The sequence below is a fragment of the Teleopsis dalmanni genome, chromosome 2, assembly GCF_002237135.1.
Source record: "Teleopsis dalmanni isolate 2A chromosome 2, ASM223713v2, whole genome shotgun sequence".
Taxonomy (NCBI): Eukaryota; Metazoa; Arthropoda; class Insecta; order Diptera; family Diopsidae; genus Teleopsis; species Teleopsis dalmanni.
Genome location: NC_051847.1, coordinates 61,351,687 through 61,376,037, shown reverse-complemented (window position 1 = coordinate 61,376,037; position 24,351 = coordinate 61,351,687). Strand labels below are relative to the sequence as shown.

The 24,351-nt window shown below is 29.0% G+C and overlaps 1 protein-coding gene across 1 annotated transcript; it reads left to right on the top strand.

The window, feature by feature from the left end:
- Positions 1-10,506: 10,506 nt before the first annotated feature.
- On the top strand, positions 10,507-16,025 carry LOC119674680 (cilia- and flagella-associated protein 57-like). Its single transcript, XM_038085833.1, has 6 exons — positions 10,507-10,796; positions 10,862-10,945; positions 11,635-12,596; positions 12,664-12,833; positions 12,893-13,027; positions 13,998-16,025. The coding sequence occupies exons 1-6, from the start codon at positions 10,597-10,599 to the stop codon at positions 16,023-16,025; spliced, it is 3,579 nt and encodes a 1,192-aa protein (XP_037941761.1). The 5' UTR covers positions 10,507-10,596.
- Positions 16,026-24,351: the final 8,326 nt, after the last annotated feature.

Below are 24,351 nucleotides of genomic sequence, written 5' to 3'. Positions count from 1 at the left end.
ATTACTATGACTTAAACATACATAAAATACAGTCCGAAACTTACAACAATATTATAAATTAAGTTATAACATATATTCGTTTACTCAAAGGCTGACATAAGCGAACACATTATTAACAAAAAGTAAACTTAAAACAGCAATATTAGTTGTTTAATGATAATGTTTATAACTAATATTTAATACTAATATCTGTTAATATTATAATCACTAGTGTTATGTCGAACTTTTTTCGTTATTTGAAGTTATATTCCTTTCAAAGAGATGTTTATTTATTGTATCCAAAACATGTGTTAAACTTACTCTAATTCCCGATTTTTGTTGTGTAAGTAAATGATATATAAGTAATCAAGAGAAATATGATCTATTAGTTTAATTTTTCTAATGAGATATAAACATTCATTAAGCGGTAGATAGATCCTTAGATATGATTAAATAAACTTATTAAAGTACAAATAATATCCTGTAGTAAAAGAAATGAATCAATTCTTCAATTTAAAGCACAACCTATTGGAATTACTATGAACGTTTCAGTTACTACTACTAATTAATGATTTATGTCTAAAAAAAAGAAATTTCTATTAGCCTTAAGTAAATAAATTTGACTAAAAAATTTATGTAATAAACAATTATTATTATTAATTTATGTTTTAAATAAATATCATCTCTGCCTTTAACAGAGACATTGAACTTAAAATTCTAACTTTTGAAACATTAAAAATATATAAAAATTATTTACTTCATCAACTCTGAGCTACAAATGTTAAAGTTCAAATTAAAACATTATCCTTTAAAGTTATTATACTCTTATATGACTGAAATAACAATTTTTATTTACATTTAATACACTTTTTATATACTTTTAATATATTGTAAATGTATATATATAGATACAAGTCGGTTTCTAATAGGAATACTGACTTGTGTTAATATACATAAATTTTTTATTTAAAAATAAAAACTTGGGTAATAACAATAGCATCATTAAAAATTGTCATCTGTCTAAGTTGATGAATTTTGGAGCGCATTTTTTATTTAAAACAATTTTTCGTAGGTTTGTACAAAAATTAGTTTTCTAAGTGTAATATCATAACTGAATTTAAATAAAAATTTAAAAAGTCGTTCATTTAAAAAAGAATTTAGTCATTGTAATATAAATTTAACCATTGAAGTACAAACTTCATAAACTATATATAGTAACTAGATAACAGCAAGTAGTTAACTTATATTTACAAATTTATAAAAAATCATAATTATTGTTTTATTAATTAATCTTATTTCTATCAAATCACCTTTTCCAAAGAATTTTTATGTATTTAAGAAAAAAAGAAATAAATTAATAAATAAATTATTTAAGAAAGATAGATACTACAGAAGTGACATGCGAATAAAAATGTATTTAAGAGGATTATTAGTAGATCCAATAGCAATTAAGGCAGATGAATTAAGCAAAATTTAATTACAAGCTTTCAACGGAATATATCAAATAAAATGAACATATCTACAATATACAAAATTAATTAAATACTGTGAATTCTCGCTTATTAAATCCATTTTTTTGATTAATCCCATACTTTTTATGAATATGTGCTGTGAGAACTCTAACATTTACAAGCATCACATACATAAAAGATGTATTTATTAGCATTATAACACAATTATAATATTTTATTTTATTTTAACAACAAAATTTTTATAATTTGAAAATCAAAGGTATATACCAAATATAAGTAATGAAAAACTTGTGAGCTTTTAAGAGAATTTTTTTATTACCGATTACTGATTATTGGGTTAAGAATTTTTTTGCAACTTCTTTAATACAAATTCATATAAAGCTCTTTATTTCCGAATATCCTTATTTATGTAATTGATTATTAAGTAGTCATGTGTAAAAGTTTTTTTTATAATATTTGATAAAACCTTGTATTATTAAAAATACACACAAAGGCTCCTATCTTCGAAATTTTAAAAAATAATTTGATGTATAATAAAATTGGAACAAAGCCTTTTGTGTTTTTTTTTTAATAATATAAAGTTTTTATAAACATATAAATATAATTACTAGGCTAAAATTATGGTTAAAATTAGGTATACAAATTAAGAAATTTTGTTTTGAACAGTAATTTGTTTACGAAAACTATATCGTTACTGACCTGTGTAGTGGATAGTTAAAGTATTCTAAAGTATTCTAAGAAACCTAAAGGATATTTATAGAGTTCACTACTCACTCTGGTAGATGTAAGCACATTTAAACTGATATTTAACAAAATCAAATTGTTGGGGAAAAATAGTCTAGAGAATGTTAATTGAACTAATAAACACTGTTTTTTAAATTGTGAAACGACACAAACATATTTTCCAAAAGCTTTGATATAAAATCGGTGTTGTAGAATAATAGTTAATGTACATAATCCTTTATATCATTCATTAACATATTTAAATCATTTATTAAAAATATTTTATTTACTAAATAGATTTACCATACTTTGTTATGAATATAACTGCCACACAGATAGTTATATTGTAAATTAATAATTATCTTCAAAAATTTTAGTTTTTAATAATTTACTAACCATGTATTTTTGCTATTTGATACTAACCACTTAAATGCATTTTGTACCAACAAACAAAGATAACATCGTTGTTGTTGCAAATTTGTTGTTTTTTGTTTGCATACGATTATTGCAATAAAAAATGAACTGTTTTTATTTTTTAACTAAACTGAAATCAATTTGTTATATAGTGAAATAAAAGAAAAATATATAACTAAAATAGGAAATGCAATGAACAGTTGTAGAAGAAATGTGTCGTACTAAAATTATTTTCTTAAAAATTGTAAAAAAAAAACTTTTAGCTTAATATTTTTTTCCATGTTAAAATTATTATCAGTTCGGAATTTTGTAATTTTTATAGGCTATTTGTTGAGAAATTATGAAAATTTAAGCTTTCAAATTCAATCCTAACAATATTTATACTATCTAAAATATATAGCAAAATTTTAATTTTCTATAATTAATGGATATTGGATATTTTACTATTCTTTGCTAAACACTTAAATTAGTTTATACACACAAACAAATTTTTGAACTATAAAGACATCATCATTGTTATTTCAAATTTGTTTTCATTAAATTTTTGCATTTATATGATTGCAGCTAAACTAATATTATCGGTACAAGTCTTTGTACTTTGTATATATATAAGATTGGTAATTTTTAAATTTAGTTCAACTATTATTTACACTATTTAAGTATATACAATAGCTGTGCATGCATTTTAGAGGTAACACTGTACACATATATAGTATTATCTTTTTTGGAACACATGCTTTTGGTTTTATTAATGGTAATGCATATTTTTCATAAATATATTGTGTATATATGTATATACTTTTATATGCATGTGGTTTATAGTTTATTGTAGTTATTTTATTGTATTGCATATTGTAACACGCAATGTTTATTAAAATACACATAAGTTCTGTAGGGCATTTGTTTACGTATGACTATATATACATACGTGCATGTATATATATATACATATATGTATATATGGATGGACTTAAATAAATAATATCAAACTACAAAAGTTTTCCTATAAATGTTTTATACGCTATTTGCGCCAAACTAAATGCTTACTTATATCCGGCCCAGCCAACTTCATACGAAACACATAATTATGTGATATTAAATATGACACTGACTAATAAAAACGGCAGACGTAAAGAGCTGTTTCCGTTAGTGCAGACGCTGGCGTTGGCTTTGGCGCTGGTCCTAGCATTAATACTGGTTGACTTTCTTTTTTATATCCTTTTAACAACATTCTTCATATTCTGCAGAAGTTATTAAGTTAAAGTAAAATCATGGAAGCGAATAATACAAAAAGAAAAAAAAACAAGAAAAAGTACAAAATAAATAAAAGAATGTCTTAACTGAGTGAAAGGAAAGTTTGATTGTTGGAGGCGGCATAAAGGGTACGTTATTGTGATATTTTGATGGATTACACAAAATTAAACTCTTTCTCTCTTCCTTTTGACTTTTATGCTCAGCAAAAACAAATTACTTTCCCATACATTGAATAGATAACATTGCTGTGTACTGTGTACGTACTTAAATTATATCCAAATGGTGGGAGTGTAAATGCCAGTTAATGTGCAGCCAATAAATACATTGTTGATTTATTGTTGATAAAAAAATTTAGTACATATTTCTTTTAAGAATGTCATTAAAATGAAAGTCATATATGTTTATTTGTGTGTATATATGTTGTGCATACACTCAGAGTATATGTGTGTGCCAAAGACTACTCTAATTGACAAACTTGCCTCGGTAATAATAAATAATTTCCACACAATATCGAACCTTAATTCACATTAAACTTTAGCAATAGTTTATAGTTTGTGTGTGTGTGTATATGTATGTGTGTATTTATTGTGTATAATGTGTAAAGTCACTTAATGTGTGAAGGAAGCAAGCTTGAGCCATTTAAGTGCCTTTTAAGTTGATGGCTCACATAAACTTACGAATATAAAGCGTTTACGTTTATTTCTTTATTTTTTCACTTCTTAATATTTGTTTTTCCATATGAACAGAAACATTTTTCAAATATAAATATTTAATAAAGTAACGTATTTAGTTTTAAGAGGCTACTGAATAAGCGCAACAATGCTAACAAAAGCTTAATAGAAAATTCTATTAGCTGTGCATACACGTATGCACATTTACAAACTACACATACATACACATATAAACACCAACAGAACACAACACAAAATAACACGTAGTATAGCTTAAGCACATATGGCCAACAGTCTTCATGTCCCATAAATGTCCTCATACGGGAAGCCAAAATCAAAAATTACAATTGAAAAAAGAAAAAAGAAAAAAAAACCGAGCTACTGACTGTACTGTAAAAGTCACAATGGCATGACTACAAAAACAAAACCATGCTTTTAACTTTATGAAAAGCAGCAATAACAGCAATAACAGCAATTGCATATGTGCTGGCCTCGTTATCAAAACTGACTCTGTGACCTTTTTTTCTTGCTTAAGTGTTTACATAGGCATTTCTTTTTATTTATTTTCTTTTCAGTTGTTGCCGTTGTTGTTGTTAGTATTCCCGTAAAAAAATGTTAAAAATAAAGTAGGAAACAAATGAGCTAAATTCAGCAACACGTATAGGCTTTTTTTGAGCACGTAAATAATCAACGTTTCAATAAAACAATTTTATAAGCAAAAGAATTTAAATATTTTAAAATTGTATTTAAGATATAAAATTGTAAAATGTAAAATAATTTCATAACTTCAATTTTATTTATTAAAGTTTCAGAAAAATGCACTTCACTTATATTTTGTAAATTTATTTTTTTCACTTTTAAATTTTTAGTACATTAATTTATTTTTCGGTTCTTATTAATAATAATAAATTTTTATTATTTCTCAAATTTTTTTATATTTATACTTCTGTTTTTTTTATTTTTTTTTTGAATAATATGCATTTATAAATAGAGTTATCATATGTAAAAAATTGCAAATTGACCTGGTTCACAATAGCTCAAGCGTATTTTCATGACTTTGCCGAGTTTTGTAGTGATTACCGCCGGTACATTGATATTACTGAGCAATGCACAGACTTTTCAAGAAGCTTCTACCCGTAGCCGAAGAAGTTGATGTTTTGTTTTTCGTTTCTTCTTCATTTTGTTTTTGTCCTCATACAATTCTAGTTGCTCTTCCATGTTGCAATTGAACGGCGCAATCGCTCTCAATTTGCACTTGTCATCGTATGTGGCATTATCCTCACTTGAGAGACAAAAGCATAAAATTGAGCCACAAGTAACAAACACACACATAACAAACATATAAACAAACAGTTACACATATAAAAGTAAACAAAAGCACGCACCATATGATAGACAGAAGGACAGATTAACAGATTGACAGATTGACAAACACAACAATGTCAGTCTAACGGACTAACAGTCACTACCACAAATAAACAAAGCATGTAACAACAAATAGATAAGCAGATTGACAAAAACTACAAACGGAATTTATTTGACGGGTACTGCAATAGACAAGTAGGCACGATAGCATTGTCGTCCCTATGTGAGCAATGCAAAGTATGAATTAGGTTTTATTTTGTTTTATTATCATTTTTATGTGCACACAAATAAACACGGATATACGCACAAATGTGTTTATTATTTATTTGTTTGTTTAATTGTATTTTTTTTTGTTTTTGTTTAGCTGAATTAAAAATAGTTTATTCTCATCAATGTAACATATACTTGCCGTTAAAGTACTTTACTTTTCCTGAGTGCCTAACAATTGTGTTAGTATTGCTTCAAAGCACGCATTCATCTCTCTCTCTCTCTCTAGTATTTTATTTAGAAAGACAACAACAATGTAAATAAATGGCAATTGAAAAAGACACAAAATATGAAATTGTGTTTAAAGTAGCACAATGTTGCAACGAAATTGCACCAAGTTTGTCGGTTATTGTATGCAAACTTTTTAAAACAATAAAACACATATGCGCTACACTTTACAAAAGCGGCATTTGAGCACTTGTAGTGTGAAGGAAAATTTTGTAACACTTTCTTTTTGTAAACATATATTGAAGTAATATGAAATTTAATAAAAAAACTTAACAAAATTTCACTCACATGCTCAGAATTCCAGTGGAATTTCTGAAATAAAAATTATTTTATAAACTGAATAAATTTCATGTAAAAAAATGAACTCACAACGTTTTATCTTTATTTTCATCTCGTTGTTGTAAATAAGACTAGCCGCGCACAAATTAAAACCGGCGCCAACAATTGTTGTTGTAGAAGATAGCATCACACAAATTAATTGATACGAACATTATTATTATAAAATTAATTTTCTTTTTGTATAAATAATATTATTAAAGTCACATTAAATTTAAAATTATTCGAATTAATTTCAACGTGGAAAAGAATTACAACGTGTTTTGCAAAAGTATGAAGACAATGTATACAAATGTCAAAACATAATTCTCACAGCGAATTAAAACCGGAAGTCGAAGGTGAGAAAAGAAAGCAAGAGATCAACTAATACATGTATGATATTGATTAAAGAAGCAGGGCGAATTCTAAACAAACGGCAATCAAAACAAATAACAGCTGAAGCAATGTGTGCGCTACAGGAAAAGCTTCGGTCAAGTTAGTATAAATAAGCGTATGCATCAGAAGGAAAAATCACTTGTTGGAAAACTCTCAAAGGCAGTCATACGTCTTTGCGATAACAAGGAATTCGTAGATTTGCATAGAAGTCAAGGTAGTTTATACGTCTTGATAAGTAGATTTGTATAAAAGTCAAGGTAGTTATACGTCTTGATAAGTAGATTTGTATAAAAGTCAAGGTAGTTATACGTCTTGATAAGTAGATTTGTATAAAAGTCAAGGCAGTTTATACGTCTTGATAAGTAGATTTGTATGAAAGTCAAGGTAGTCCATACGTCTTGACCAATAGATTGATGCTCTGTAACGCCAGTTTAAATTTCAAGTAAAGCGGCATCTGTCCAGAAGTACGATACAACGCCAGATTCATTTAGTCAAATCCCAAAAATTAAATATATATATTGTAACATTGTAAACTTTCTTTTTTTTTTGAATTATTAATAAATCACAAATCATATATATTAAATATTGTCTTTGATTTCGGAAAAGAATAAATTATATTGCAACGACCCCTGGACGACGGCTGAGTATACCTCAGCAACATCAACGACAAAAGTGAGTCGTTACAGTAGTAAAAGAAATTTATGTTAATGTATTTATATATATAATTTATACTAAATCATAAAGAGGTTTTTCGAACAGTAGTGAACTACAACAACAAAAAATTATTTCATATGATTTCATTTAATTGATTTTTTGGCTAACCATACATTGGTTAGAGTAATGCCAACTACCCAACATCAGTGGTTTTGGAAATAATTTTTGTATTTAAATATTCGTAAATAAGTTTTTGAGACTGCAAGTACCAGGAATCGAACTTGTGTCCTGCCAAATTCAAAGCTCAGAGTCAGTGCACCTTAACAAACTGTCCCAAAGCCGTACTTGACTTTTATGTTCGCACATTTTTCTGGATTTGTTGATTTGCTGTGAAAGTTCATTAACAAATTCACTTGTTGTTTTATATTAAAACGAAATCACAAACTAGCTATGAAATAATTGAATTAATTAATTATATTTTTATGTTTAATTGTTAAATTTCAATACTATTCTGTTTGTAGAGGCATTATTTGTTGCATGATTTATATATTCTTTCTTATGTATAGAACCTAATCTAGAAACGTAATACTGAGAAAGTCATGCTAATGTTACTCCACTAAATACTAAATATTTATGAAGTTATATATAATACATAAAATATATATATTTATATCAAAATCAAGTCTCTATGCTTCGCTTTAGAAATAAATCATTATGACCAGTTTATATCAAAGGTTATAACTGATTAGATAAGAATTAATTTATATCGAGCATATATATCGTGCAGCGATTTCTATAGTATTTATAAAATTAAAACATTTTTCTTGAGAAAACGCGTTTTTGTTAAATATAACCGCAATTCTTTTTAAATTTTTAATGGCATCTTTCATTTTGCCAAACATTATCTCTTGATTCGACTTTTATCTTAACCTGAGTTTCATCCTATTAGAAAAAAAATTAACTAAGATTAACTAAGTGCGATTAAAAAATAACGATAGTTATTCCATTTAAAATTAAAAACAAACATCAAAACTTTTTGGTATGCATCAGTTTGGTATATACATTCATTTGGTATATACTAAAGTGACTACATATTTAAAGTTGTATATTTAAAGTATTTAATTTATTTCTAACAGGTATGAAAAAATCACGCACTCTCATTGCGATAACCCTCAAAAATGTCTAAACTGTGATAAGTTTATTGACAGGTCACAACTGATTAGGGAATCATGGTAGAAGATTGAATTTACCGCTCAATCATTTTTATCGCAGTTATTAAGAAGACGATAAAATTGCCTTATATCTGCTTTGTTACTGCTTAGCGCTTGCGCGGCGTCAATTAGCTATTTTAGGAGTTTCCTTTTTGAAGATCTATGCCAGCACCAGGAGCATTCTCGAAAAAGCATTTTAAGTTTTATCAAAGGTTTAGATCCTTGATTTTCTTATAAGGTAATATAATGAGCCAATAGCCTTAATATATTTTAGAATTGTTGGTATAATCTTATTCGGGTGTTTTTTATGCTAACAAATAAATTTTTTTCAAAATGATAGAATAAAGAATTTTTCGCGTTTGTTTCTTCTACTGCTGGATTGGCATCTAGTGTGACTCTATATAATTAATATATTTATATTATAAGTATTACCTTAATAATATTTAATGTATACCATGTTTTAATATTATATTATACATATGGTTTAGATAATGTTTAACTAAACCATATATAAAATGTTTAACTAAAATAACTAAAAATTATTTTTCAAGTGTATAGGAATTTAGCTGAAGTAAATGTTTGGAACACCGAACGTATGAGTAACATTGAATTTAAGAATAATTTCAGAATTTTGAAAATCTGTAAAGTTATTTGTTCAGCATGGGAATATTTTTAAATTTATTTTTCTTGTTTAATTTTCGAATCAGTTTCCTCAACAATGCTTAGCCTCTGTATATAGTACACAGAATATTCATTTATAGCAAATATCACCTCTACATTTAATGCTCTCCTTCGTTTTATGAGTAATCTTTCCCTCAGATTACTGATATTAATCAGTAATATTTTACAACATGCAAGTAATGTTTTCCTTTGTTTTTCTTATGATAATAATAAGTGACTTTTTTAAGTCTCTATCAAATTTATTCCATAGAAATATACGTAAAACTCGAAAATTACAACGATATTTTTTTCTGTGTACTTTTTTAGAGTTATTTGCTGTAACTAACCTTTTTTTCAGTGAAAAAGGTGAAAGGTTTCATCAGGTGAAAGGTAAATATCTCTGCAATGGAGAAATGATATCAAGGGTATTGGAATGCAAGCATGTTGGTAGATTATTGTTAGACCATTATAAGAGAAACAAACCCTACACACTATAAGAAGTTTGTTGAAAGCACATATATACCTCATTATAATATATAAACACACTTTCAATAATGCAGTTTTAATATTTAATATTTAAATAAAATTTGTATAATTTTACATAATGCAGTTTTGATTTTACAAAATTATTTCGAAAAAAAATGATTTTTCTGACTTGTTAATAAATACCACTATTTTGGGCAAATTTGGAAAATGGCAAATAACATATTCGCATTATTATTTATTGGTTTCAGAATATATGCTACCATCGTCATTAAGTAATAAAAAAATAAACATTTTCAGTTGAGATTTGTTGCCTTCAGAGAAATAAATAAACATAAACAATTTTTTGATAAAAACTAAGTTGAATTGTTCATGAAAATAATGTCATGGTGATTTAATTAAACAAATAAAAAGTTTGATCAATGAAAATTGTTCCTTTTCAGTAACAAAATAAAATTTGTGTATTTTTCACAATTTCAGTGTTAAATAAATAATTTAAGTACAATGGCCAACGTTGATGCGGTACCGGACGATGAAGAAGAAGTACAAGTTATTCCAGTTAATGCTGTACCAAGAAATATTTATGGCTTACGTTCTGAAGTTGTTGGTAATGTACAATACTCCTACAATGGTGATGTTGTATATCCGGTCGAAAATGTAATTGTCTTCCATAATTTCTTAAATAATAAACAAAAATTTCTGCGGTAATTAAATTTAAATATAAATTCTTCTAAACTATATCATATAATATAAATAATTTTGATATTAGATTGCCAGTAGACACCACTCCACTTAGAATGACCATGGCATCTTCAAAAAAGTTTTTAGCTGTTTTGGAACAGAATCCTACAGAGTAAGTGATATGAGTAATAATGAATGTGAAAAAAATTTTTATAATATTTTATAATATATATATAAAATACTATATATATGAATGTTTAAATTTATGCATGAGAATTACCAATATCAATAACTATTGTTTGACAGCTAAGGATATCAAATTGTGTTTCTGTTAAGTAAAGTTTGACAATTCATCATGAATCAATTAACGATAGAACAACAGTTCTAATTGTGGAAATTCACTTTAAAAAAAATAAATCTGTTCGCAAAGTTCATAGAGCACTTCGTCTATTTTACGGTCAACATAATCGACCTAGTGAGCAAGCAATTTATGCGGTTATTGATCTTTTTCACACCTATTTTACTTTTCTCGATTCAAAATCATCCACACAATTTAAATGCTGGTGGCATCATCGCAGAAGTGGTCCTGTAAATCGGCCCCTCGTTCGTGTGATTAAACGCCTTTCAATCACTTTTTACGGAGCTACGTTAAGACATTGATTTATGACGATAAACTAGCTACTTTTGCAGCATTGGAAGTCAATATTCATGCCACCATTGACGCCATACGGCCACATTTATTGCAAATAATAGCCTGATATGAAAAATTTGACTGATCAAATATATACATATATCATATACATATATCATATACATATTATTTTTTGATTACCTTATTTGATTAACTTAACTTATTTTTAGTGGTTCTTATATATCTGTCTACGACATGTCTACTCTGAAGAAACGTAGACATTTAGTTCTACCCGAAAAGTTTCAAGAAATTGAAATAAATGCAATGCTGTTTACTTATGACGCAAGAGCAATAGTTCTGATGACTAAATGTGCTGAAGCTTCTCTACTCATGCTTACCTTGGATAAATCGAGTTCTGAAGCTGAATGTACCTTGCCATCGACTGATAATGATCAAGGGTATGAATGCATGGCATGTCATCCAGAAGATAATGCACTGGTAGCAATAGCAGGAACTGGCGTACTGATTTTCCTGTGCAAAGCAGAAACAACCATTACAGTTAGTTCTACATGCAAATTCGCCTACAATATATGCTCGATGTATTTCTTGGCCTCGGATTTGTTATTAATGGGTTCAGATGATAATGACTTAATATTAGTTGAGAATGGCGACTTCAAAACTCATCAAAAAGCAAATACTGCAGAATCAGTACATATACTTAAGGATCAGGAACAAATGGATAAGGAGCTGGCGAAAATGCTACCCTCTGATGAAGTATTAAAGGATAAACGTGTTACTTTTGTAACAAATTTGAGAGATGCATTTGTATTTGTGCTATTTAATAGAGTATTTGTATTTGAAAAAGAAACCAAATTCGAATATGTGCGAACAACTGTTATAACTTTGCGACCAAGTGAATTTCCGGAAGAGGCTTATCAAATAAAAAATATAGCATTTGATGATGTTATGGAAAACATAATCGTTTCGCCAACTATATCTCAAATCTATACAAGTCGACTATCAATGACAGAAGATGAATTCTATATGATTGAAGATGATGAAGAAAAAGAAGAAGAGGAAGAGGCTACGAGCTATATGCAATTATATTTTAAACCGCTTGGTCAAAAGCTGCATGTAGATGGAATTGTTGATGTTTCAATTTGTTCATGGAAACCTATTGTTGTAACAGCTTGTAAGAAAATCAATTTTTATATAGTACAATATCCTATTTTTATTGCATAATATTATTTTACTTATAGCCAAAGATCAAACTGTGCGAATTTGGAATTATGAAACTGACGAGATTGAACTTGTACGCAAATTTCAAGTGGACGTTAACCTCGTTGAACTTTGCTGCACTGGCTTTATGGTTGCTATTGGATTTGCGGATCAGCTGAGATTAGCACAGATTTACATGGAGGATTTAGATGTAATAATACAAAAAATTTATATAAATGTATATAAGATCATTTATAAATGCGTTTTCAGATTGTTAAAACCTTCAATTTTCCTCGCTGCACAATTGTACGTTTCTCTAATCTTGGTGCTTACATGGCCGCTGGGTATGATAATTGCATATCCGTTATTACAGCTCTGAATTTCGAAACGGTGATACATTTGAAGGTGAGTTTTTGTGTCAATTATTTAATTTTTTTATTTATTTAACAATTAGGATTTACTTTAAAAAGAATTTTAATTAAAAGTCATGCCTTTTTAAGGCTTTTTACGAATAATTTATATAACCTATCCTAAAAAAAAACAATTAAAAATTCAGCTTTTTAAATAATAATCGATAGTAATAATATCGATCCAAATTTTTTACGCTCCCTTCTACCTTCTATTTTTTGGTTGGCACCATTATTCTTTACTTGTATTATTCTCTTGTCTTTAATAAATAGGAGGAAGTGCTTTTCAAAGCTATTTTGTAAGTTTAAGATTTCACGCAAGTAAGATCATATTTCAAAGATATAACAAAATAATATTTAAATGTTAGACAATCAGAATCATTCGGTGGATGTATCAGAACTCCCAGTCAAGATCTTTCAATTTCTACTTTTCGGTTCTCTTCTGGTATTTTTTTCTGCCAGCTGAAGAATATGATAAATATTCAAGCTAGTGATAATCTAATGCTGTAATTTAGGGTTTATATATCACTTATATATCACTTCCTTAAATCAAATATAATACATATTCCGGGCTTCAAACTATACTTCTATGAAATCATCTGAAGAACTTATTATGAGAATGCTACAGAGCTCTAATTACAGTTGATCATCCAAGTAGTCACGGACATTATTGAGTAAAAGTGTTCAGATGGAGTACATATCCGTTCATTTTTGCAAATTCCTACACTGTCTTCTAAGTGCTATTTGCTGACATTAGAATTGAGAATCAATAATTTTTTTAAGTATCATATAATGCATGAATCCTACCAAAATCTGCGTCTGCTACTTTTTGTTACTTTTATTTTTTGTCTTTCTTATATTAGATCATTCTTCAACAAACTTCGTTTATTTTTAATATTTGATAACTTTGTTATCAGACCGTTTTTTTTTGGAACTTCAAATAAGAGTTTAGTTTTTTTTTAACTTAGGGTCACAGCGGTATCATTTTGACATTAGCTTGGACGAAAATGGATGATACAATTGTTTCTGGTGGTGCAGAGGGTGCAATTTATCAATGGGATGTTCATACCGGTGAACGTTTACAAGAAATCGTACAAAAAGGTACACAATATAATACTGTTTGCATTGGTGGTACCGACCCCATATCTATTTATGCTATAACAAATTACGGTGTGGTGCGTGAATTTCAAAACTCGGAGCTCGTTCGAGAAATTGCATTACCAACCGAAATGAAAGCCCCTCTAATTGATATGTGTTTATCACGTTCTGATATGGTTATGTTTGTTTCCAATACCTTGAACGATTTAATAAATATACATTGTCCCTTCAGTGAAGCAGGAGGTGGTAGATGTAGAAGTTTTCGTTTTTTTGCCTCACCAATTAAGCGTCTCAAATTTACTTTCGATGGTTTGATGCTAATAACAGCTTCAGATGCAGGCACTCTTGGATTTTGGGTATTAGAGAACATTGAAGGGCGTATTGCAATCATGGACAAGGATCTATTACGCTGTCAAGAAATACTCATTCCTCGTTCTATTTTACATGATAAAATCGAACAGGTCAAAAATCTGAATCTTCGTTTAAAACAACAGGCAGAGGAATTTGCCTATCAACTGAGTCAAAATCAACTTTTCGATGGACAACAATTGGCTGCTGTGCACAAGAGTTACTGTGATGCTATGGAACAACTCAGGGCGTTAAATAATCAAAGTGCCCAACTTCATGTAGAGGATATGAATGCAGTTACTTTCAAAATGACTGAAGTAATCAATGAACACAATAGGAAACTTAAGAATTTAGAAAATCAATATGGTGAGCAAATGTTGATGGAGTATCAAAAGTTTTCGAATCTGCGAGAAACAATGCTAAAAGTGCGTAAAGGGTATGAGGAGAAATTGCAAAAATCTGCAAGTACATTACAAAACACTGTTGAGGGTCTGGAAGAGGGATACAAGATGCAATTAAATGAACGCAGAGAGCTGCTACGTGAGCTCATTAAAGAGATGCAAAATAAGAAGGCGGAATATTTTGAGTACTGTCGGCAGGTGGATATTGAAAGCCAAAGAACTTTGCATGACACAAAGATGAGCTATGAAAATAAACTGCAAGATGAAAAAAATTCAGCTCAATTATGGCGAGGACGAGCTGGAGTTTACAGAAAAAAATACGAGTTAGTGGGTATAGAAATTGAAAACTTGTTGGAAGAGTTGGAAATACTTACCGAAGAGAATACTAAGTCAGAGAAGATTATTAATAAAGGTATGCGTGACATTGATGATCTGCAGAAAGATATCGCTGATAGAGATTATGTTATTAGCACTAAGGAAAAACGTATACAGGAACTATTTCATAGAAATCAGGAACTTGACAAATATAAATTGGTGTTATTGCATAGAATCACCGAATTGAAAGCACAAATTGAACCTAAAGAATATTTACTTAATGATAAACGCAAGAAAATTATAGACATGGAGAACGCATTAGAAGATTTGAATCAAGCAAATATTCGTTTAGAAGCTGAAATCGAAAGTGTTAAGGGTAAATATTACGATACCATTGAAGAGCTCAGAAATGAAAGAAATCGTGCCAAAGCAGCACGGGAGCGCATCAACAACATGCGTACTGAAATATATCAATTGGGCGCTAAAATTAATTTCCCTAAACAGATGCGAAAAATCGTACAAGATATGTATAAGAAGTATGTAAATAAAGAACCAATCAAGAGATCCATAAATATGGATAAATTGGTAAGAGAGGAGTATTTCAGGCAACGTAATTATATTGAAAACAAAATTAAGAACGATAAGGAGAAATCAAAGCATAACGTAGTCAAAGAAGAATGCGATGCAATATTTAATGAAAATATGGAACTAATGAGAGAAATTGATAAACTGCGTGCGGAAAACAATTCAATGAAAGAAAAAGCACTAAAAAAGCAAAAAGCTAGAAATGAGGCAAAATTAAAAGGAGCAAAGAAAAAGGCAGTAAAAAAATAATAAGAATTGTTAAATTAATTTTCTTTCAAGTATTTATTTATGATTTCTTTTTCATTTTTATTAGAAAATAAATTTATCTCAGAGTTAAATAATTTATAATGTGTTTAATGTATATTGTTGAGTTTAACCTTTGCTATATGAAATAATAACTGATTGATTAATCACAATAAATTTATTATGATATCTATTATCTATCTATCTGTTACATATATTGCATGTATTTCAACTGTCAATATAGTACTCTCTTCGGGATAGGAGTTTGAATATTCGCAACGTAAACCATGCCTATCGCAAGAGACATCTGAAATCTCGTAAACACTGTCCGATACTGTTTGGTGTATGACTGGGAGTGTGCGAGTTTCAGTTGCAGATTCCGACCGAAAGTGTAAATCGGGTACCACGGGCGGTAGAATTTACAATTTTAAATACCCTCACAATAGAAATTGACCATTTAAAGGCAGTGTCAATGGTGACTGTAGTTAAAACTCAAATATACGCAGGAAATATAACTGTATTCATTTACTTTAATTCGATGTTGGTTTACAACAGAATGTTATGATTGAAAGAACAACAGATTTGGAAGAAACTATGTACACACGTACAACTTCAATTGGTACCAGCGAAATTCTGTGGAATTCCATTGGGTCATTTAGATAATAGAGATAAGTGTATTAAGGACACAATATTATTATGCCTGCACAGTAGGTAAACAAGTTAAAAAGCTTTCAGCTCTGTTATTAGAGACAACTTAGATTTTGTTTCCGCAAATTAAGATGTGTAGAATAATTATAATGCTATTAAACAGTCTATAACAGGCAAGGAACACAGCGCCTTATCTTTTTTGAAGCCATAATATCTATATACCCGAAACAAATTTGCAACAAAATTATATATAGCTGTTACTCCAAAAAAGTGAAACCTTCGTTTTTCCTTGTATATTGTAGCTATATAAGTAAAGATATAGGAAGTAATTTATAAAAAAAATAATCCAAATTTTTATTTTAGTGCTATAGCTTAACTCAACAATAAATTAGTATCTAGTTTGGATATGGGTGAAATTGATTTACATATATAATTTTTGACATAGCCTTATAGATGCACTTCTTATTATAGATACTTATAGATATATTTTTTGAGTTCAGTTTCTTGATAACGAAAACGATAAAATTTTTGTAAAATATAATCATATTGTTTCATTATCTTGGTAAAAGTAATAACATTCAAGACAATTGATCTGATTTTCTATCAATTTCAGAGTGCGTTGAATTTTATGCTCATTGTTTAAAGAGGTTTAGAAACTTATTAGGTGTAAGAAATTTAAAATAATCTCTTCCTTGTGATAGTTAATACCTTAATTTACGGAAATATCAAACACTATAACTTCTGTTTTTCTTATAGGGGAAGATTTATTTCAAAATGAAAAACAAAAGATTTCATAACATATAAAATTTTCTACTAAAGCAATTAACAAACCTTGGACTATGCTCATGTAGCATTTAGTAATGTATATAATACCTATCTTCTGTAGGTAGATAGTAATGTTCTGTATCACTTATACATTATCTTTGAAGATATATTTCTTCTAAAATATATTTTATTCATTTATATTTTATTTATAGTTTTCTCAAATTCGAATTAATATCTCGGCAACATTTTGAAGATATTACTTGTCATCATGCGACAAACAATGTGGTAGATATTTGCGACAATCTTTTTGATTGGCAACATACGGTAGCAATGTGCGACAACAGTATCTCTAAAATAGTTTTTCTTAAAAAATTTTGCAGTGATAATCAAACTGTTGTAGTTTCAATAGTTCAGAAATATACTACAAGCTATACCTATATATACTACAATATACTACAACGTATTGAATTTATATTATAATTTTTTTTATACATAGTTGTAGTTAAATGTTGTATTAACAGAAATTTATCAATCTCACGAGAGAAAACATGACAGAAAAGTCAAAATTAATCTGAATATATAATATAAACGATATAGATAAAAAATGCAGACTAACTTAACCTTGTTCTCTTAATCTCACAATATAAACGTGGTATAATTTATTTTTATCTTAAATTCATATTAATAAACGCAATATCCATTTGTAAATAAAATTCTACGATATTTATTAAAAACTGTTTGTCAACACTTTTTCTGTAGACCGTATTATTTACAAACTGATGACCGTATTATTATTACGTTCTTTACTAAAAGCTTTCTATGTGGTACTGTGGGAAATTTTTTGTTAAAGTTTTAAAGCTTTCGTAGGAATTTTAAAATTAGAATTTACTTGTTGCAGGTTTAGGATGAAAAATCCGACCATTATCACCATACTTTCCGGATCTAAAAACGTGCAATGACCACTACTTTCTCTCCTTGTGAGTGTAAATCGTTACTTTAATTATTACTACGTTAAAGAGCAAGAAATTGTTTACGAATTGTAGTAATAGAGCATTGAAATTATGAAATGTTGATTATTTTATGTTATATGAAATATATGTACATATAAAATATACATATGTATATTTCATTATTACATTTATATATTTCATTCCTCAAATCAATTAATAATAATGCAAGGTGTATTAGTTTTAAGTAATGAATATAATTTATTAATCAAGATAATCAAAATTATAATAAAATATTATTACATATTTCTTACTCTATAGTAAACTATTATTAAAAAATATTAAGCGCCAGATGTTGCTTGAATATTTATGAATATTAACGACTGTAATAGTGTAAATATCGTTAATAGGTTAATTCAAATAATTGAAATTAAAAATCTGTGATACATAAATAACGTATAAGTACAATTCCACATTCACTTAAACTGTTATCAATGTATAAATTGAAACTAGTACACTAACTCAATTTACTCTTTTGTTTACTTCATCCACATTTTTTATATTAAATTTGTATAATTAAGAGATTCTATATAAGTCACAGCTGTAATATGTCAGTGGTAAAATGTCAAATGAATACGGGAACGGGAACCTACATTTTAGATAGTGACATAAAGTGTTTACGCTTCGTCGTAAAAGTAATTTTCTGTTAATGATTTATGAATCAATTTTTTTGAGCTTTAGTGCATGATTTTTTATTGTTAGTTTCAGTTTGTAATGACAACTAAAATTTAATAAATTGAACTGAAGAACAATTATTTACACTAATATGTTATGCTGATTCTTAAAAAAATTATCTATTGAAGTATACTTCAGCTAGTTGGCTGGTTAAAGTGACGACTTAACCTATAAACCCAATATTTACTTTCGTTCCGTTTTGTCACTTTATTCTTATTACCAATGGTTGTTTGGCTATTAGTACAGATAGTATGGTTAAATCAATTCTGTGCGGTTTAACTTTCTTACTTAAATGGTCATAAGAGTCCGTTATCAGGTTTTGGCTGACGCAGCACTTCTCTTCAGGCGCCTCACTATTCTCACGATTTGTTTAAGCCAGCAAATTTGCTGGATATTAACTCGTTAAATTATATTAATATTGTTATAAAGCTCGTGTAATAGTAATTCATTTGGATGCGATGGTCACAGCTAATTTATAGAGGATTAAAATCACACAAAAAATTTTTCTCTTGAAAAATCATAGTGCTGCTTCATCATTCTTTGAAAGCGTCCATGCCTCTGTGCTATACTGAATCACAACATATAAATGACCTATAGAGTGTAAGTTTTGTCTGTCGGGAGAGAGTTCTACATCCTAATTGCTTATTGAGCCTATAGTAGTACGTATTGGCAGTGCCAAGATAGATCAAATCCTTGAAAGATTTGAAAGTATAGTCGCCAAACTCCAGCTAAGCATTTAAGCGACGCAAATTTCTACCATTAGCTGACATAAATTACGTTTTGCTCTTATTAACAACTAAACCCATTTTTGTAGAATCTTTCGTGCGTTTTAGAATCTCTATCAAAATCGAAAGCAAAGCTTTTGCTAGCTCCCCAAGATTATTGAAATAACGTTACCTTAGTTCAATTGGTTAATTAGTAATTAAATATCCAAAAACAAGAAATATATTTCGAAATGATAATAGTATATTATCTAAAGACAGAATAATTTGCTTAAAAAGGTGTACACATATACTTAAAATTCTTATATTTTGTCTCTCTCTCTCTATTAAACATCTACATAAATGGTTCCAAAATTATTTTACATGTCGGATGTAACATATTTTCTAAAAAACTGGGTCTCGGCTTTTCGCTTCGACTGCTTAACCACTGCAGTGTTTTTCACGCAGAGGTAATAGCAATTCACTATACTGTAAAATGGACCATAGATAACTAGATCCTTCACGTAAAATAAGTAATCTGTTCTGATATTCAGAATGCCAATAAATACCTGGTAGGTACTGCAGCCACATCTCTAATAATTCGAGAATGCCCAGCACTCCTTAATGAACTAGATAGGCGTGTCAGTGTCCAACTTATATGGGTTCCTGGATACAGAGACTTTTCAGGACACAGGGACAACTGTAGCATAGAACCTGTCAAGACAGATACTCCACTCCCTGACATTCACTTCTTAAATATTGGCTTCCCACGTGCGACAGTTAAACTGGCAATCAAACAAAAATATTTAAGCATTGTCAAGCAATAAAACCGGCTATCTGATCTCTAGATTGACCTGGGTTAAATTGGATAAACAACGCACCAGCCAGTTGTTTCTACTAAGGCGTAATCAGCTCAGTACTACGCTATCGATGCTGACGGATCGACGTGTGTAGAAAAATAATCTATAAAACTGGGTTAACCTTATTATGACTTATGTCGAGATTGCGGCTTTGCTGAGGAGAAAATAGTGTTTTACCTTATTCCGTCAGTGTCTTTCTTTGGCTAGGAGAAGATCTAAAATTTTGGGGTTTCTTTTCTTATCGACTTAACTATGCTATCATCCTGCAAAAGAAGGGACTTAGTCAAGTTTATAGAATTGTCAGGTTGGTTCTTTTTTACCTAATGGGACTGTCGTGTCTTCTGCGTTGATCATACCCTGACCTTTAGTCTGCACATATACAAACGCCGCACCTGTGGTACTACAACGGGCTATAATTTCAGGCTCAAATAGGCTTTGAAGACAAAGCCGCCACTTCAATCTAAGCTTACCTGTATTATTTTTCACAACGTCAACTCGTCTATCTAAAACTATACTGAACTCATTAATTGTCAAATTTTTCACTAAACACTAAGTTGGACATGCATCAATTTAAATACAGTGTTTTGATATTATCTAAACCATATCTTAAAATAAACAACAGGTCCATATTTGTTGAATTTTTGTTTATTTTCTTTTAACTCTTGCTTTCCGAAATGTTTGACGAAATTATTAAAAGTAATTAAATTGCATCGTTAGTAGTTTGATGAGCAAACAAAATCAAGAAACAAGAGATTCCAAATTATTAAACAACGAAACTCATCAAATTTAGCAGTAACAGATGCTGTGGTTTTACACCATGGCTATGTCCTGTTCCATTGTGTTGTTGTATGTTGTGATATTGGGTTGTTGTATGTTGTCTCGTTGTACAGTGTACTGATAAAATTTTATTTAATGAATATAATCTTTATATGCTGTTAAATGAGCAATATTTCCCATAAAATGAATGTATTATGATCACGGTTATTAGTCTACCGCAACGTGGCAGCCCCAAATCTGTGAAGTAGAAGCAGCAAGAGCAGCATTAACATTAAAGGTTAAGGTACTAGTGCCTTTTGTTGGTGCATTTACCTGCACCTGCAGGAGACAAATTAACTAAATCATAATTTTAATATTAACAAATTGTTGTTGACTTGTTGGCTGGAAGCGCGTCAATATTTTCATGCCTGGCGGCGTTTCACTTATTATTAATGATGCACACGCTCAATGAGAATTCAATTTTATTGCTTAATATCAGCGCAGGATGTGCAACGCAAGGTATCTCGTCCAGTCGAAAATCATTGCTGCTCACAGTGCATAATTACAAAATGAGCCAAAAATCGAAAGGTAATGCAGAAGACATTCTGCCAACATTGTTCAGCGGCTCACCGTCAATCTTCTCGGAGGCGCTAATATGAGCTTGTGCCGCAGACAACACTTGCACCCAATCGGTTCCGTACAAGTGGCAGTTCGCATGCAGCGTGCAGCACGCATTAAACGCGTGCGTAATTGGTATCTCAGTTCATGATTTTTTATGATGTCATCGAAAAAAAATATTATTTTCTTTTATTTTTTTTTTTTTTTGAAGATATTATTTAAGTTTAAAGTTTTTAACCTTGATAGAAAAAAATTGGCATAAAAAATCCAGTTGAATGAACTCTACATCACAAATATTCATTTCTCTATTTACCTGTTTTGCTTAGACTACTAAAGCTAAATATTATATAATCCTTAGTGATGGATTTAGTTCGCATCGGGAAGTGCATCGCATCCACTATATGCACACATGCATTTTAACACGCAAATGAAATCATTCAAAATCTATGAAAAAAACTTTAGAGTGCACACTTAAAGGTTGGTTGAGGAATACAAAATGAAATCGCATATAATGAGCAATATATCCTTAGCAAATTGATAAAACTATCTTCATATAAAACCGTGAAGAAACCGCAGCTATTCACTTTTTTTATTATGGCCATTTCCAGAATTTTATTGCCATATCAAATTTTCATATCCGTTTCGATAAGGCATTGGTTTTTAAATTTTGATGAATTTCATAATAAAGTTTCTTCATTATTCCTCTATATTTACATAGAAATGAAAAATGAAGATATATATATTCGAATACACACTCAGTCCAAATTTAATGTTGTGGAAATAATATTTGTAAAAAAGGCGTGAAAGAGTTAGCTAAGTTATGCCTTAGCAATCCATAATTTTTTAGTTTTACATTTTATTTGCTTAGGATTTACTTAAGTTGAGTTAAAATCGCGTGAAAATCTTTTTAGCAATCTTCACTTTAAAAATATAAAATATATAATGAATACAAAATTTTATTTAATAATCATACATTAACGAGTTTTTAGCTTTACTGTGAACAGAACCGTGATTCACATACACTTGAAGTAAATCTTCTCACAGATATTAAATGTTTTTACATTGTAAAACATAAAATACTATTCATTTAAATATAATAATAAACTATATAAGTGAATTACACATAATTTTTTTTCTATTAATCTCTTTTTTGCTATTAAAATAAGTTTCGAGGGGTGAATTTTGAAATGTCTCAATTAATAATCAATGGAAATGATTGGAGTAGAATATAGCAGTGACCACAAAAATACAATCGTTATATATATTGAAACTCAAACCACCCAAAAAAAAATTAAATATTAACTGTTGGGTTACTGCAATAACATAATAACATACAAAAATATAATTAAGGAATTGTGACAGTTAGACCTTCTCTATTTAAGATGGGCTTAAAAGTATTTGCATAGTACAATAAAATGTATTATATGAATCAATATTTGACTGTATTTTTTTTATGTTAAATTAAAACAAAATAATTTTTTTCTGTACTTTATACATCTTCATTATAGAACAAGTTGCTTTTACGGCATACAAAGTAGGGCTCTAGTTCGACGATAAATTTCAATTTGAACCCACAGTATTGTTAAGTGATAGTTTTTACAGAGGTTGGGATTCCGTCTTTTAAAACGGATTAATTTAACAACAGATTTCAGCAAATTCAGCAATTTCATTAATTATTTTCTCTATGCTACTTTCACGAGATATTGAGTTTTGAAATTATAGACTTTTCATACTCATAACACTAACCCAAACTACACACGCCATTTAGCGCCAAGTAGTAAATTCAATTTATTATTGTTTAATCTAAACAAACTTATCTTCCGTAGTTTTCTGAAAACTAAAAACTTTTAAATTAAAATAAATAACTCTTCTATGGAGTAGAGGCCCGAAGAGGTTATTCCATTTCCTCTATGAAGTGAATAAATTTCGTTAAAAAAATTTTATGGAATGAGAATATGAGTAGAAAAAAATTGTATGCAATTAAAAACCCAAAACTTTATGTGATAAGCATCTATGGAACATCTCCGCCCTATGCTCTTACTAAAAGCGGTGTCTTTACCGATGACGATGTATTTAAGTACATTGTAATAATAATAAATAGATTATAACTACACCAAGCAAATAATAATATAATAATATATAATAATAATATAGGATATATGAATAAGTTGCAAAAGCAACATCCTAATATATAAGCAGGTAATCAGGATGCGCAGTTTATTTATGGATGCGTAGTGTTTGCCATAACTACGTTAAAAAAGCTTCAATTATATTAAAACATAATTCTAAGGCTAGTGAAAGC

Bases quoted from the DNA above. Each gene is read 5' to 3' on its own strand.
- LOC119674680 (XM_038085833.1), top strand. From the start codon at position 10,597: ATGGCCAACGTTGATGCGGTACCGGACGATGAAGAAGAAGTACAAGTT. The intron at 12,597-12,663 runs GTAAGAAAATCA...TTTTACTTATAG, and splicing joins ACCTATTGTTGTAACAGCTT to CCAAAGATCAAACTGTGCGA. The intron at 12,834-12,892 runs GTAATAATACAA...ATGCGTTTTCAG, and splicing joins TTTACATGGAGGATTTAGAT to ATTGTTAAAACCTTCAATTT.